Source organism: Calypte anna, chromosome 2, assembly GCF_003957555.1.
Source record: "Calypte anna isolate BGI_N300 chromosome 2, bCalAnn1_v1.p, whole genome shotgun sequence".
Lineage (NCBI taxonomy): Eukaryota > Metazoa > Chordata > Aves > Apodiformes > Trochilidae > Calypte > Calypte anna.
Window position 1 is genome coordinate 35,233,576 of NC_044245.1, and position 17,416 is coordinate 35,250,991.

The window sequence follows — 17,416 nt, forward strand, 5'->3', positions numbered from 1 at the left end:
GGCCACTCATTCAAATGTGGGAAGTTAAAAGCTATTTATAAGATAAAGGTAACTCAATCAAATGTATTATGACCAGCTTGTTTCAGATCACAGCCCCCTAAATCACTTTTAAAAGCTATGTCTTGATGGTTTTTAAGTGTATTTGTTCAACATTACTTTTAGAAAATATTTTTAGATGGTTTAGATTTTCATTCACTTAACCTCACTTTAAATTTTTTTTTTATGTTTTATAAGTACATTTGCTTCCCATCACCTTTAAAAACTGATTTATTGCTTTCTTAATCGCATCTCTATCACATTTAAGTTGCCTTTATCTGACCATTAATTTTTGTGTTACAAACTGTGTGATGCATGCACTTGAACTCCCCGATATGTGCACAGTTTCCTTGCATAATTCAGAGCACCATCAGCAGAGCCACCTCCTCCCCAGGGTTCTGTTCAGAGGGCTGAAAAAGCATCACGTGCTGGTCAGTGGTCAGTTGTCCTGGCTGTGAGTTGGCAGTGCAGACGTGTCTGATGGACAGCTGGTGGGGCCCCAATTGTCCCTTTCACTGTGCAGTTACCTCCTGCCTAGAGCCAGGGGTGCACACAACAAGAAAGAGAAGAGGACAAGAAGCATTCTCTGCCATAATGCTGGCAGGGAGAGATGAGATTTACCTCAAATTCTGCTCTCGGGGGGGCACAGCCTTCCATGTAATGAGTCTCTAATGAAAGCTCATCGAGTGCATTGCATCAGAATCACGTTATTGGCAAAAAGTGTGAAAGACTTGGAGCATGTAAGAAATAGCATACTTTTGTTTTTAAAAGGTATCCTTAGTAATTTTGAAATGTCACCCAGCGCATCAATAAGCAGCAAGAAAAGCTGTTTGCCCTGTAACAGTGATGCCTTCCCTAGTCCTTTTAAGAGCATGCCCAGAGGAGGCAGTTCCTGTGATGCTGATACAGCAGTCTCTCAAAAGAAAAGATAAAGATTCTTAATCTTCTAAAATGTCAAGCTCCTGGTGCCATTTGTGTGGAAAGTCGTGTAGCAAATATAACTCTGACTCAGTTCACAGCTTAGGAATCCATATTTTTCATGTAAAATACATGTAAATTATGCTCAGATTTTTAGAGACTGCCAAATGAGCACTCATGCTCTCTGATCACATAAAGATACCTACATAAAGATGTTCACAAATCTTTCTTTAAGTAATTCCGTGTCATCTCAATTTCTAGCTAAATGTATGTGTTCAAGCACAGTCTCTGAAGCATACATCCACAATCCCATCTGGTGTTGAAAGTTAATGGAAGTAATCTTATATAAGACTTTAAAGAGTCAGTTCCAGACAAAGTATTAGGAAGCACTGAATGAAGCTTGGACAGTGTCCCTGTACAGCTCTGTAGGTAGAGCTACAGTCCACAGAGATAACTATTGGGTGGTCTTTGTTGCTGATTTCTTTGAAAAGCCTTTTGTTTTGTTTTGTTTTTGAGGATGCAAAAACTGCTGCTAAGTTCTGTGTTTATGAGTTTCAAATTTATCCCTCCAAGCACAGTCAAGGTTTGTAAATGATTCCATAATAATACCTTAGCTTCCTGAATTATCGGTGATTACAAATGGAAAACCCTATTAACATTAATCCTGTTTGATGTTTCAACAGAAATCTGCAATCCTGATGAACGACTAGAAGCAATACATGAAGTGTTGATGTTACTCCCTGCTGCTCACTACGAGACACTTAGATACCTAATGATTCATCTCAAAAAGTGAGTTAATTGGCAAGTAGGATAGTCCTTGTAAAGCTTAACAGTTTTCTGCTTTGAAAGAGAAATATTACTGAAAGTGCCAATACAACTTCCATTAGGGCACTGCCAGTAAAGCAATAATGTTACAAATGAACAGGCAAGTTATGTTTGTATAAAGGCATATAAGTTATGCTCATATGTGGCGCAGAAGCCTCAGAAGAGTTAAGTGAGATTTGCCACATTTCTCTGAGCCAGATAATATCTGAAAAATAGTGGAACAGTGGGTACTTTAGAGATTTGCTAGATGTGCTGCAGCAAGTCCCTTGCTCAAACTTTGCTTTTGTCTCCCCTTACCTCCTGATTTGTCTTCCTGAGTGATAACCCTATAAGGAAAGAGCTGTCTCTTACAAGCTGCTTGCTTACATCATCGTTAAGCCAAGAATTAAGCAGGACATAGTAAAAACAATACAGTGTGTATTATTTGACTAGTAAAAGAAATACAGGCCCTTGCCAGTTATTTCCTTTCTCTTTTGGTTTTAAACACACTCTGCACCATTTGCTTTCCAAAGTGTTTTTAGTCATAAGACACAAAATTCTAAAAGCTGCCTGAAATTAATTTTTCATCTCTTCTGAATTGTCCCACTGCTTCCAGCACGGCTGCAAATTTGGATTTTTTTCTGGGTTTGATCTGCATTATTCTGCACCACTAATGCTAACATGAAAAGAAAAAGACCTCAACTCATAAAATTACATTGGAGAGCTTGTGTGAAGTGCATTTCGTGTGCAGTCATTATGCAGAGACTTCTCCTCATTTTGAATCAGCTCAGGTCATTACAACTGAGTATTTTTTTCCTCTCGATGAGGGATCACCTGGGCACACAGCAGCTTCTTCAGATTGCAGAAATGAGATGTGCAAATATCCACCTTTGTCAGCACATACGCATGGAAAATTCAGGATGAACCATGCTGGCTTTTAAGAAGGTCCATGAAGAGTTTAGATGATCAGGGACCTGCATACAGAATCAGTATTTTCATGACCTGGCAGCAAATTTTAACAGCCAACTATTGGCTTGCCTTCCTTCTTTTCTATGAAATGCTGTATAGGCTTTGCTTCAGCTGTTGAGTTGAACTACTGATGAGACAAAAATAGTCCAAACAGCTGATGAAGCTTTCTCTCTCAAATACCTGCAAGTCACACAATGAATTTCCACTCCTTTCCCAAACAGCTTTCAGCATCTGCAGGGAAATCAAGTGCATGTCAGAACCTATGGCAAATCTGTCAGAGAGATCTGAACATGAAAGAGGTTCACTCTATGTTTTTCTGTAGGTTAAACATAGAGTCCCATAGGCCTCTGCCTACACGGAGGAAACATGCACTGGTGTCTGTGTAAAGATCACAGGATTGCAGGATCACAGCCCCTGTGCTAGTGCTGTTTAGCAACAGAAAAGAAACTGCACTGAATTGTCAGAAGCATGGAAAAAACCAGCAAAGGACAGTGCAAGGAAAAATTCGTTCATCAGTTAATCAATTAATTGTTTTCTGCAGCTACCTTTCTGATAACTCTTTTTTTTCTCAAAGCTGGAGGAATTATAATAGTTTGAGCAGTCCCCCCTGTGGCCAAATACGTGCAACTCCATCCATGCTGACCTGAAGCTGTGAATCTTCTCTGTGTTCACCCCAGGTCATGCAGCAATCCCCACACTCTACACAGAGGTTTTAGCAAGATGTCTGCAGCATGGCATAGCTGTTCAACATCTCTGCTGCATACAGCCACAGGCTGAAAGCAGACTGTTACCATACACTTGCACAGAGGTGGCTTAGGCCAGGCAGCCTTGGTTTGTCTTTTGTCCTTGCAAAGCACAGTTAACATATTTACGTTAGCAGATGGTGACTTATCTGTCAGCAAGGGCACTAACAAATTTCTATCTTGAAAGCAAATAGAACAATGATTTTTGGTGACAGAGCCAGTCTTCGCAGAGGGCCATTAGTAGAAGAAAAACCTAAGTCCTATAAAGACCCTGCAAACAAGGGAAGACCAGACTGCTGCTGGTTTCAGCCTCTTTGTGCTCCCCTGACAGCACAAGTGAATCCTAACAGCTGCCTGGCTAGGAATTGCCATGGCAAAGGGTGGTCACAGCTTCTGCCTAGAGAGCTGACTCCAAAACCAGATGTGGTCCACCCTGGCAGAGGCATTGTGAGTTGGAGATGTGACACAGCACCCATACCCTACTCAGGAACAGTGTCTGGTCCATGAAGGACCATGACTGATCAAGGTATTACTGTTGTTTCTACACTGCAATGCAAGAACATCATCAGGACTGAACCCAAATGTTTGCTGGGACAACAGTGATGTAATCCACCTCTACTGCCTGGAGGGCAACCCTAGAGAACATCTTGCATTTTCCATCAGGCCTAAGGGATGACTTCTCTGCATCCTTGGCAATCTCTGATTGCTCCAGCCATGAGTACCTTACCTTTTTTGTATTTACATTTTATGACTCAAATCAGGGAACAACTGAGGCTCCTTTTTAGAAGCATTTCTGTTCTCTGTCAAGATCAGGTGGTATTTCTGGCAGCCTGACTTCAGCAAGCCACCTCTCTGGACTGCTCCAGGTTTCAGCCTACTTCTAAAGCATTACAAGCAATCAGAATCACTCAGCTGTTAGTTGGCCTGAGGCGGCCAGCAAGACAGAAGTGAGTAGGTTCCTGCAGGCTGGAAGCAGAAGGGTCACTGGTAATCAAAATGAAATCTGGGTTCATACTCTTGAAACACATCTATACCTAGTACAACATGCCAGAGAACTGTAGTTACGGTAGAGTAGAGCTACATACATCATCATTTAAATCATGATTATGCCTTTCAGAGAAGCAATTGCCACTAATTTTTACATCCTAATGGATAGCCACATGGAAAAAAAATCACTTTAAACATCAGAGGAGTGTTTAAAGGTGACAGAAATCTCAGCCCCACTGTAACTGCATTGTACTTGCAATGGAAACAGTTACTATACTGAATGAAAGTAAAAAAAAATTACTGAAAAATGCTATTATCTCCCAATGCTTGATGTGAAGTGGGACTACAGATTAAGGTATTCTTTTATGGGAGGTAAAAACTTCTTACTTTTTTCTTTTTCTCTTTTTTTTTTTTTTCCTACTTTAGGGTTACCTTGCATGAAAAGGATAATTTTATGAATGCTGAAAACCTGGGAATAGTGTTTGGGCCTACTTTAATGAGACCTCCAGAGGACAGTACCCTTGCTACGCTGAATGACATGCGGTACCAGAAGTTAATTGTGCAGATCTTAATAGAAAATGAAGATGTTCTCTTTTAGCCAGAGAGGCACATCTTCAAAGCAATTTGTTTTGAAATAATTAGTTAGAAGGAAAAACAACATTCTGTAATATTTTTTTTTAACATAAAGGATAAGTTCCTTGACTGCACTTCAATTTCTGCAAAGTTGCAGATGGATGCCAAAATGTTTAGGGAAAGCCTATGTCTCATAGACATATGCCTTTTTGTAGAAGGGAAAAAAAAGGTCAGAAAAAAAAATCCTCTTACATTGTATCTTTTGCCTTGCTTCAGATGTATATTTGTTTTGAGAAGTTGCAAACAATTTTATTGTTAACTTATTAAGAAACACAAAACATATTTTAATATGGCTAGAGAAGCAAAAAGGTACTTAATCAGTGTTACTTGTATACATTTCCCTCTCCATGAGACATAATTATATATGTCAATTGTGAAACAGAACCTATATTATAAAGATATTTTTACTTTACCTAGCTGAAAGAATGGCATTTTATTTTAACAAACTATAAGTCAATGCGGTGCATTGATTATTTTCCATGTAATTCTTTCCTGCATTTTTGCTATGATATATTGAAAACAGTTACCCCTAATGCAGTATTATCCTGACATACCTCTTTCATTGCAAGTGTTTTAAAGAAGAATTCTTCTTTTGTGTGTATTCCAGCTTTCCTTAGGTTTCCTCGCATTTAGGCATTAGCATCCTAAGATTGTACACTTCTAACCTTTTGATATTTCCCAAATTATATAGCTATTTTCCCTTTTTTTTTTTTATTCCCATGTAAAATATGATATTAAGAATTTTTCAAAAGTCCTGGTGGTAGTATCAGTTTCCCATGCCAGATATTTCTTGGGTTACAGTAATATGTAAGTTAAGTGATGCTGGGACACTGGATATTTTCTGGCCTTGTTGAAAAGTTAGCACTTTTTTGGGTTAATTATGAAGGATTTGGTTTTTCTGTGAAAATTGAGTTATGTTTTGTCATGTTTCTGTATTTATAAACGTACAGTAAATCTGCTAAAAATGTAGGTATTTATCTTGAATGTTTCCTGATGGTTTGTTTATTAAAAAAAAAAAAAAAAAGGAAAAAAAAAAAAGAAAGAATGAGTAGGAAATGTGGGAGTTGGTAATTATTATCAAATTTTAATATTTTTGTCCCCTCACAAACATTCATACTCTAACTGCAACTTATTCCTAATGTTAAAACTGTTTCTCAGCATGTTTCTGCAAGCATAGAAAAAACAACACACTTTACTACCAAACTAAGTTTTCGATACAAAAAAAATTATAGGAATCCCTCATCTTGATTGTTTGTATCATACACTCAGTAACTCAGCGATGGAGTTTCCTGAATTATTTCAGGGAGCACATGTTTCTATTTAAATTGAAAAATATGAGTAACTACAATAATGAAGGGCAGTGAAGGTTATGACTGTAAATTTGTCATCTTCTAGAGAAATAACTAAGGGCTAGATAGATTAACCCAGATTGCAGAGTAAATGCTAAATAGTCTGAGTTCCCAATACTTCCATAGATCCTCCTGCCTTGTACAGGACTATTTGTTGTAGGTTATGTACTACTTAATACTGTCATAAAAATGATCTGGAAATGGTTTTATTTTGTGAAGTGAAATATGCTTTGTAATTTATGATAGTGTAAATGGAAGGAAAAATCCCATTAAATGTGTTAAAGAGTTCTGGTGTCTATCACTCTGATCACATGGCAAGCTGCCAGATGGAAATCAATTGCTAATTACCATCCTGACATTGCCAGGAACTTTCCAACTTGGAAAACTTAGACCAGTTTTTATGGAATGTCAGCAATTTCAGATTAGCTTTTGGGTGCCCATACTACCACAGCCAAGTCTATGCACACATTTATTTCCTGAAACCACCCTGAACCATCTCTGGGTGAAACTTCAGCAAGCAGTGAAATGCAGTATCAGTCCAATCATTCTCCAAGAACTAACGCCATCAGAGAACTTTTTCACTCCCTTGAATGCAGACATTTGACTGGTAGTATTTTTTTTTTCCTGGTCAGTTTGGTAAAGACTTTTTTCAAGTCAAGAACAGTATTTTAGTTGCATTTTTCCTTCCTGCAGGAAGACAAACAAGCCATTCACTTCTGCTTCTCCCTTCCCCTCTACCATGAGCAAAGTGGCTCTGACATGTCTCACAGTCTGCAGTCTTCAACACATGCCCCATCCTGAGGATCCAATGACAATACAAAGCAGTGTGTTTAGAAATACCCATGTGTGGTATCTTTGCAGGGAAGAAATTTCTATTCTGTTGGATGGAGGGAAGAGAATGAATCTGCTTTTTAAACCACAAATCTCTCATTAATTGTCCACATTTGTCTCAGCTAACTGGTGGCCAGCTGAGGGCATTCTGAGTGTGGAGGTAAAAGGACCCTATGCCTTCTGCACTCCATTAGGGCTGCACACATTTCATCTCTTTTGTCAGGCTTCCCGTGGCCATGATCACTGCCCGTGGGGCTGAGCAGCACCTCTGAGGTCTAATGATCTGTTCCAAATTCACCTGCTGCAAGGAAAAAAGCAGCCAGCAGACTTTTCTCTGCAAAATTGACTGCTAAAGGAGAAGACAAAGTATCTCTGCAATACAAACTTATGTGAGAAATAGCAAAACTGTGCCTGTCAGGAAAAAAAGGACCTTTCCTTTGCATCAAATCAGTCAGCAGACTGTGATGCTACATCTTCACATGAGTCACTACTACGTGGTAGTAGTCATCACTTGAAAGATGCTCCAGGGTCTGTGCTTAGAGCTGATGTAATTTACCATTTCATCTGGAGTGGAACGCAGCTTTGCTTCTCTGGAAACAGGCAAGATACCTGTGTCTGACAAAAGCTGGAAGTTTGGTAGGAACCCTGTTCCCCCCCAGCTTCTGGAAAAGGCCCTTGGTGGAGTGCTGGGGGTGCAGCCGCAGTGCCCTGACACCAGCATCCCCCCGTGCTTCCCATCTGCCATTCAGCTTGCCCCATCTTCTGCAACTCTGTAACTGGGGGTACAGAGGTACTCTGATGGCTGAGGGGAGGTACCACTGGTCCTCGGAGCTACCAGGGTGAGAGGATTTGCCCCCCATAAAGCACAAGTCTCTCAGCCATGCTTAGTAAAACATTACATGAAGTTAATGGTTGGTAAGGCAGTAACTTTCTAAAGTGCTTTGGAACAGCCAAAATCTCTTCTTTGCAAGACTCGTTGCTGTCAGGTTTAAATATTTCTAGCCTGCTGGGGCAGCTGAGGAAAGGAATTGTTCCCTTAGATCACCAGGCTGGGGAGGAGGCAGCATGTGCTGTGTCTGACTCCAAAGCAGACTCCAAAGGCAGCTGGCAGGCAGGAGTGAACAGGGGAGCACTGAAGGATTTCTTCGACTGAGACACAATTTGGTGGACCATTTGTTTTGAAGCTTCATCCTGTCTCTCCTGCTGTCAAATACCACTGGAACTGGAAAAAGCATGCAGAAGTTACTGGGGAAGGAGAAGAATTTGCGAAAAGAGAAGCAGACAATGAGTGTAAGTGGAGATTTTTTGTTTCCTTGGGGAACCTTTTTTAAAATGAAGTTACAAAGGAGGCAGAACTTTGCTCTCAATTTGCTGCTCTGCAAGCTGGTGTCAGTTTAAGCTACAGAATGAGCCTGACAGAGCACAAAACTGGATAAATTGGTACCACATTGATTTTGTTTCTAAGCAAGGGGTAAGACTACACTTTCCTATACACTTAACAGTCTCAAAGCTCACACAACACTTGAGCCTAGCAAAGGAGGCAGGCCTGAGACTCTGGGAAGGAATGTATTGAGTTTGGGATCTCTTCTGAAACAAGATGCTTGAAAGACCTGAGTTGTGGAGTGCTGACAAATTTAGGATAAAGGAGGAAGGAAGGATTGCCAGAAATCTATATTGGACAAAACTCCTGTCTTAGTAAGGTCTCAGGTGCTGGTAATAAAGAGCTGGGCTGAAGGAATGCTTAAAATCACACTGCAAGGAGATAAAAGTGAAGGCAGGTACTGAGAATGGTTTGCAGAGTCCATGGAATAACTGCATTTTCTCTTTTATGATGAGCTCAAACACTTCACATTGCAGACCTCTACAAATGAGACACTAAGAGATGATTAACTGTGTTTGCACAGGGTCCCACCTGGACTCATGTATCTGGGAGGGGAGCATTTTCCTAACCCAGCTGCTGTTCTCTCCCACTTCCTACCACCTGAAGATGAAGACAGCCAAAAGCCTCTTCTGCTCTACTTTCAGCTGCCTCCAGTATCACCCTCACACAGATTACAGACAGGGCAAAGACAGCCTTTTCTCTTGGTCCTGCTAATAGCTGGGTAAGTGCTGCCCTGCTGTCTGAGGAGGTGCTGGAGAGGAAGAGATGGGGATGGAAGGAAGGCTCACAAAAGGGTCCAAGATTGAGCACTTCTCCAGCTGTTCAAGCTCCCCAAAGTGGCAGCAACTGGAGAGGCTACAAACTTTTCCCTTGATGCTGCACTCCCCCCAAACCTTGTTCAAAGGACACAAGCTGCAGGAGCTTATCTGGCCACTTTCTTGTTTCTTTATTGACAAGTACAAAGCCAAGGTCTGCAGAAACGAGAGGAAGAAGATCTTAGTGCCAACAGACCCCACCCCCCACCAATAATCAGGAACTGATGAAAACTCTGAGTAGGAAGGTAATTCACAAACACTTATACAAGGAGAAGAATGCCATCTAACTGGATCTTCAAAGCAGAATTATATTGCTATGTCCCCTACAGCTATCTAAAGGGAATGAAGAGCCTGTAGGACTCATGTAGATAAGAGTAAGAGCGTCAATACATTTTTATGTTCTTCAGCTGTAGAGATTAATTCCTTGATTAAAGTAAAGATTATAGTTAAGACTCAGAAATCTGAACCTTAGGGAACTGTGATTATTGCCGAGTGCTCTAGGGCTTGCAGATTTAGGACATAAATGGGTCTTGCTTAGGGCCCATCCTTTACATTATCTTTCTCCAAAGGCATGGTCTTTGGATATAATTATGCTGATGCTACAGTTAGGACTGGGAGTTCAAAGCCTGAAGGACCTGGCTTATTACAGGATGTTTTAAGGACTGCAGTCAGGAAGAAAGCTTGTGTTAGTTGGAGCCAGTGCTTAGTAAGCTGCAATAGAAGCAAGGAGTGCATTTTAAGTAGAGGGCTCAGTTTAGGGTAGACTTGGGGATTTCAGGAACCAAGTTTACCACTGGAAGTTGCATTTATTGCAGGACCCTGCAAAGCCTGGCAAGGTGAGGGTTTAAGTATGCTCTCTTTTCCTAAAAGTATGAGCCAGTTGTTACTACTAAGATGAAGGTTAGAATGAGGAGTAGGATTAGCTGTAGGGTTTGGAACTGTAGATTCTGAAAAATACAAATTGCTGCTGGCAGTATTTGAATATACCTTATTTTCTATTCTACTATTGGGCAGGTATGAGTATGAACAATGTTCATGAAGATGCATATTATTTACTACTTGCTACTGCCCAAGAACTTTGGGTGACTGAGGTTCATAGGTGTTCATAACAAAGTAACATTAAGGGTTAGGAATCCAAATATTGAGGAACTGGTATTCATTACTGGATGCTGCACAGCCTGCAGTGGTAGGAATAGGGATGATGTCAAGAAGGGACAGATATTTATGGTGGGGGTTTTGTTGTTGTTGACAGGAGTCTCACAGTTAAAATTAAGGTAGGAATTAGGGACAGGTTTTGGGAATCTAAAGCCGGAAGAACTGAGTTGTTACTGAAGTTGCAAGAACTGCAGTGTGCTGGTACCAATAATAATTAACTGTCTTTTTATGCAATGGAAAAAAGAATGGTAGAAAGTGCAACAAACATTCCTTCATTCCTTCTTTCCTTTTTCTTTCCTTCCTTTCCTTACTCTCTTTTCAATACAGCAACAGTTTCAGTGTTGTAAGTAAGGTTGGTTTGAGAGCTGATATTGAAGGATCTAAATCTTGAAAGTACCAGAGTATTTCAGCTTTTTTGAGAGCCTGCAGAGCTATTAAGAACCCAATGTCAATATAGTCCAATCCTACACAAAAGGAGCATGTTACCATATAAAAGAAAAGACCCTACAGTTTTATTTTGCAGTGGATTCAGCCATCTGACAGAATCCTGCACATCCACCCTAGTTGGGACTAAAAAAACCCATGAACTTAATCACCTCCTGAAATGAAAGGGCAGAATTTAACTGCAGCAGTCTCACTGAATGAATATAATATCTAATTCATTTCCATGCACTGAAAGAGTCAATAGGTTATTTTACTTTTCTTTTTATATCAACATGAAAATATATACATATTGAAGGAATGCAACAAGTACTGTTGCCATAAGAAAGAGGCAGAACATACATTTTTCACTGACAGAGTTGTTTTTATATAAACACTAACCTTAGTGACAATCTTGTGTTGTGATTGATTCGTAGCAGTAACTTTCAAATGCAGAACAGGTTTTGCTGTCCTTCTGTGTCCCTGCATACACATGCAGGCAGCATCCTCCTACTCACATTGTCTCTCACAAAGCTTTCCAGCCTGCCTGTCTCTTTTCAGCAGACCTTCCTTCAGTATAGTATTGAAAATGACAAACCTCTTTCATTGTAAGGATCTTTGAAACAGGATGAACTGAAAAAAAAAAGAAAAAAAGAAAAAAAAAAGCATTAATTTGATATAAGTTTGGCATTATGTGAGCTAAAAGGTCAGGCCTATGGTGATCAAAAGAATATAAACAAGTTGTACAGTGGCAAATGCTTTGTATGAACCCATGGTTTCCATTCTAGAACCAGAACGGAAGCTCTATGTCAACATTTTGTGAAAGGGATTTTTAATTAAAATAATTACCCTTATTTCTCTATAAATTTATTTCCCAGGTACCTCCCTGGGACACAAGATGAGGAGAGATGCTTGGGTTCTCCTTCTCCATAGATACAGATGAGTAATGTAGCAGTAGGTTACATTCACTGGGGGAAACCTGACCCTGTCTTCTGTTGCTGTCCTTGACCCAGCAGAGCGCCATGCCCTGGTGCTATGCATCTTAGAAAATGCTGTCTGTTTGCTGGTTAGGAGGGATTATAAAGGCTGTCTATCCTCACTGGAAGTTACTGGTTTGTTCTATAGGAGAAGTTTTTTTGCTGCTGATAGCAATTAGTATGACAGACAGTTTAGAGCACTTTGAAGTGTGTGGCAATGCATGCTTCCCCATCCTAAACACTTTGGGTTTGAAGAGAGCAGTTTAAAGACTCATCTAAATGCACACCCCGGGCTCCTCTCCCTCAGTAATCTGCATTCACTAGTTTTCATACATCAGATGTTACCGAGCTGTTCAGTGAAGCTTCGAGTAGAAGTTGATCTGCAAAAGAAGCTGAGGCTGAAATACAGCTGTTTTCATCAGCTCCTCCACATGATCATGGGCATCCTTGACTGTGTAGCTGCTGGGAGGGGTGTTAAGAGATCAAATGCATATTACATGGCACAGCTCTCCGTAGAATAAATCACCATTTTTAACACAAAGGGTGGTACAATCAATTTTTTTTTCTTTCTGGCTGAATAAATAATAAAAAAAAAGGTAAAGACATTTAAAAAAGGTATGCCCATATATCTATCATCACACAGAAATTCAAAGTCCCACTTATAAACCAGTTCAGGTATAAATACGAGATGGCACTGTCTTTCTTAGTGTGCCAGCTACATTCATTTTTAAAATATGGGCACAATTCTGTTGTCTTCCGGGCTACAAAATACTCACCTACACACTTCTGTCACGTCCGCAAACAAAACGCGACAGCACCGCGGCCACCCCGGGCTGTCACCATGCCACGGTGCTGCCCCACCTGCACGCAGGCTCCCTCCTCCACAGCCGGCTGTCCCTCCTTCCCGCCCCGCAACCTCCTCCCCGCAGCCCCGAGGGCCCTGCGGCGTATCCCGAGGCCGGCCCCTCCTCCCTCGGCCTTTCCCCTGCCCCACACGGCCGGAACCGGGCAGGTGAGCGGGAGCCGCCCCGGCCCTGGGGACGGCCGAGCCACCGCCCCGCCCACGGGGTTGAGCCGCGGGGCTGGCCCGCACCTGCCGCCGCCACGCACAGCTGCCGGGCCGCCGCTTCCCTCCGCAGCTCCCCGGTACCGGGCGGTCACTGCCCGCGCTACTTTCCTCCCGCGGCGATGGAGCCGTAGGGACGTGCGGAGGAAGGAGCGGCCGCGCTTCCCTTGAAGGGGAAGGAGAGCGCTCCCGCAGCGGGCGGGTGGAGGTCAGTGGCGCCGCCCGTACCTGTTGCGCCGGGAACCGGCGGGAGGAGGGAGGGACAGGGGAAAGGAGGAAGAAAGGGAGGGAGCAGTGCCTCGTCGGCGGAGCCCCCAGGAGGTACGCGGGCTCCCTGTCCCGTCCCGGGAGGAGGCAGCAGCCCCAAGGTACCGGGCACCGGGTTTACTTCTGGGGCTGGAGGCGGTGAGTGGCAGCTCCCTGGCGGCTGAGCTCCGGGACTTTATTTACCTTTAACTCTTCTCTCCGCCAGCCGCGCAGGGGAAGGTGGGGAAGTGCTTCGTGCCTGTCACCGGAGCTCGGCCAGGGGCAAATCGCTAAATCCGCCCTCCACCCGGGCGCCCCTGCAAAACCTGACTTTCCCTGTTCGGCAAGCTCCTTGGGTTGCCCAGCTCTCCCCGTGCTGAGGGGGGCGATGGGTCCCCTGCGCTTGCAGCTGCACCCGGCGCCGTCCGGAGCGGGCGAGGTGTCGGTGTGCCCAAGCTGCCAGCCCGCCCTCCCTCCCTTCTCTTCCACCCCTACGCAGGAGCCCGAGATGGCGGACAGCGCCGCGGCCACTGCCGGTCCCCACGCCAGCGTGAAGGGCACCTCGGCGGGACCCTGGTGGAAGTCGCTGACCAGCAAGAAGAAGCACAAGGAAGCAGCGCCCGCCCCGCCACCCCCCGCCGCCACCAGCGAGACCCCCGCCGTCCCCCCGAGCCTCGGCGGTCAGGAGGAGCAGCCACCCCCCTTCGGCAGCGGCGAGGCCGTGGGTTCGGGAGGCGGCAACCGCCGGAGCCTCCGCGTCTCCCACTCGGGCCGCTTCAAGGAGAGGCGGAAGGTGCGCACCTCGCTGCTGGCCGACAGCCCTGAGGTCTTCGACGGTGGCGGTGCCCCGGGCTGTGCCGCCCAGGGGGGCGAGTAGCCCAGGAGAGGACTTCGCCCCCGGAGTTGTGGCCCTGAGAGCTGCGGCCACTGGACGGGTGGGCAGAGCACCGGCAGGACAGGTGGTCGGAGCCTATGGCTGCCTCACCATCTGGGTTTGGCCTTGCTTGACCCCGTGGGCGATATGGAGGGGCACGGCAGCGGCCTCCCCAGCCCTGAGAGGACACTGCGGGGAGCCTGGCACCTCCACCAGATGAGTGACTCCTGCGCTGTGTTACACGAACACACGCCGGGACCAAACCCCTCGATGACAGAACGATGCGATTGTCTTAACAACATAACACCAATAAACACCCCACTCGCTCCACTGTGGTGAGTGGACTCACAGGTGCTACCCCAGGACCGACGCTGGGCGCTCCATACCTTCCCCCCGCCCTTGGCAGGAGCCAAGGTGCTGACTTCCCAGGCCTGTGACCCAGCTCCCCTTGGCTCTCCGCCAGAGAAGGTGCTTTGCTGCCCTTGTCTCACACTCTGCCTTATGGAGGGAAGAGGGGCATGAAGTGCTGTCAGCTGATGTCTGAGGACCTCCAGCCGTGCCCTATGTGCTCCTGCCCTGCATTGAGCAGGCATGGCCGTGATCGGCCTTCCCCTCATGGGGTCAGAAGAAAGGTATGGAGAGGGGCGTTTAAATATGCAAAAGGCAGGACCTTGCTGGTTTTCACCCCTCCTTTCACTGTGTAGTGCTAAGCAAGCATTTCAGAGGCTGATGTCCCATAGTTCTGTTAGGGAGGCCAGCTGTTGTCTAGTAATTCACACTGTTTACCCAGGGAACACATTTTTGCATAATTGTTGATAAGTGGCATAATGAGGCTCCAATGAAGAAGTTGGGTGGTAAGACGTAAATATTCTTGGGAGACAAGACTATCTCTGGAGAGCACGGGTAGGGTTGTACTCCTAGAGTGGAAATAGGCTTGGGCACCACTGGAAATGTTCGTTACTGTTTACCATGTCCAAGGTTTGTGAAGCGAAGTTAAGGATTCCCAGGATTTCTTTTGGTGGCAAAATAATGTGCTTTAACTTGGGCAGCTGTCTGCTCCCTCTAAGAGCTCCTGGATTTTTGGACAAAGTAAACTATAAGCCAGATTCATGCTGGTGTTGTGCCTTACAGAGCAAACTCAGCTAAAATTACTCAGCAATTACACATTTCTTAATAGTAGGTGATGTAGCAACAACTGATTTATTTATTTTAAATGCACTCACAATATGCTTTATATTGTTAAAGTGGCTTTAGACTTTCTCTGAATGTGAGATATATTACATAGTGGCAGGGACTGAGAATTATTACAAGCAGTCAAGTAATACACAGTTAAGATTTTGTTTGGTAGCAACTAATCATTTAAGGTCAATTATAAATAAAAACTGACCTGAAGGAAAACAAGAGGTGAGAGCTGATGTCCAGGTGAAAATATGGATTAAACCACTCGCAATCTGTGAAATGATGCAGTAGATCCTGGGCAAATGCCCTATGGTTCAATGTGTATAATAATATACAATAAAACTTTGAAAGCTCTTGTGCAATAAACTTGGGCAACGTAGCTGGCTTAAGCATTCACCAGTCCTTTACTCAGCTGGTCCTTCAGATTCTGAAACCCAAGGACAAAGGGGCTTTGCTGCCCTTTGGGAAGCACAAAAAAAAAAAAAAAAAAACCACCCCAAAAAACAAAAAAACTTCCTGTATTTCTATATTTTAGGGCCCAAAGAATCTTTGTTGTATGTGTGTGTCCAAAACAGAAGAACAATAAAGCAGCTATTGCTCTGGTGGGTTCCTTACTCCTATGTGTGGTTTAATTGTGAGCCCTGTGAGAGTCAGACCCCGAGAACTACCCAGAGGCCTGAGTATGCAGGGCAGTGCTTAATACGTTTCCTGCAGATGCTTTTCTGCATTTTTAATCTTTTCACTGCTGTGAAAGTACAGTTTCCTCTCTTCTGTACCTGCTAGCTACCTCTTTCTACAGTGAACCTCTGTTTGCTCTCTGGAAGTATCCCAGGTGTATTAGTTGCCAAGTCTTTACCTAGGCACAAGATACATACCAATTTGGGTTTTATTTGAGAAGAAGCCTGGTATGCTGTTCAGATGGCTGCTGTTAGGATTCAATATTAGTACTGGTTAATATGTGACTAAATATTAGCCAGGTCTTAATCCTTGTGTACAGTGCTTCCAGCTTGGAAATTTGGTCACAATACAAAGTCAATAAATGCACACAAAATTACTCACTCACGGCCATCCTCCATCTTTATCCTGACCTTGAGCTGTGGGAAGGAGACGTAATTCTATCTTCCTGCTCAGACAAATCCTTGCTTCAATGAATTTGATAGCAGCCACTGAAAAACTAGATCCATGAGAAAATGGGCTGCCTGCTTCGACTCACTTTCCCCGCCCTCTGTGCAAGGGCAGAGCAGCAATATCTTTAGGTTAGTGCTGACCTACGTGCCACAGCCAGGAGTGAGAAGCTCTGCTGGCCAGAACCAGCTCCTGGTTCAGAAACAGTCCTCTTGTTTCAAAGCCTGAGCATCAGATAAAGCTTTAAGTAATCTATACACATGTAAATGAATGAAGGTGATACAGGAAAAGATGGCACTTTATGGAGCATCTGAATTGTAATTTTTTTTTTTTAACCCTCGCAGGGGAGAAAGTTTGGGGAATACTTGCTGACTTATAACAACAATGCATTTCTGTGCACTGAATTATTAAAAGGCTGTTGACATTCCTCGTATGGGTATTTTCCTTATCTCCTTTGTGAATAACATGCATCAGAAAGTAAGTTTAAGAAACAGGGAAAGTAGTTGTTGTTTGTTTTTAAAAGCAAACAGTGATGTATTGACAAAATAAGGAGATGAAGTTTAACCTCAGCTACGTCAGTTGTAGTGCAATTTTCTTAATATTATTCCAGGTACTACTAAGGATTGCAGGTTTGGGGCAAAAAATAAGTATTCTGTAAATAGAGTGAACCTTTCAAATAAACTTGCAAAGTATATGCCTGCTTATTCCTGCTCTTGCCAAACCTAAAAATAAATCTTTGAGTAGCTGCCTGGTGAATCATTCCCTGCTATTGTAGGCTGGTCAGTCTGGACCTCAACAAAGATTATAGGGAACACCTGCAGAAAGTGATCCTAAATTGGAAACACTGGAATAAATGCCTTGAAAGCCTGAAGAGTGTTGACCTCAGATGTTATGTCAGGGTTTAACTT

The 17,416-nt window shown here is 43.5% G+C and overlaps 2 protein-coding genes across 3 annotated transcripts in view; both read left to right on the plus strand.

Annotated features, from left to right (window-relative positions):
- The window catches only part of CHN2 (chimerin 2), a 166,261-nt gene extending 159,535 nt beyond the window's left edge, over positions 1 to 6,726 (plus strand). The window contains exons 12-13 of the mRNA XM_030445029.1: positions 1,638 to 1,743; positions 4,884 to 6,726. Of these exons, the coding sequence (XP_030300889.1) occupies positions 1,638 to 1,743; positions 4,884 to 5,055 (278 nt within the window). The 3' untranslated portion in view covers positions 5,056 to 6,726. The remainder of the gene's footprint in view (positions 1 to 1,637; positions 1,744 to 4,883) is intronic.
- Positions 6,727 to 13,104: 6,378 nt separating this feature from the next.
- PRR15 (proline rich 15) lies at positions 13,105 to 15,204 on the plus strand. 2 transcript variants are annotated; one of them, XM_030445649.1, is made up of 2 exons: positions 13,105 to 13,292; positions 13,830 to 15,204. In XM_030445649.1, exon 2 carries the CDS (start codon positions 13,839 to 13,841, stop codon positions 14,205 to 14,207), a length of 369 nt encoding a protein of 122 aa, XP_030301509.1. In that variant the 5' UTR covers positions 13,105 to 13,292; positions 13,830 to 13,838; the 3' UTR covers positions 14,208 to 15,204. The 2 variants fall into 2 exon arrangements, with proteins under 2 accessions (XP_030301509.1, XP_030301510.1); XM_030445650.1 differs by lacking the exon at positions 13,105 to 13,292 and adding an exon at positions 13,401 to 13,452.
- The last annotated feature ends 2,212 nt before the right edge of the window (positions 15,205 to 17,416 follow it).

What these genes read in the sequence shown, in the direction of transcription:
- PRR15 (XM_030445649.1), top strand. Translation starts at nt 13,839, where the DNA reads ATGGCGGACAGCGCCGCGGCCACTGCCGGTCCCCACGCCAGCGTGAAG.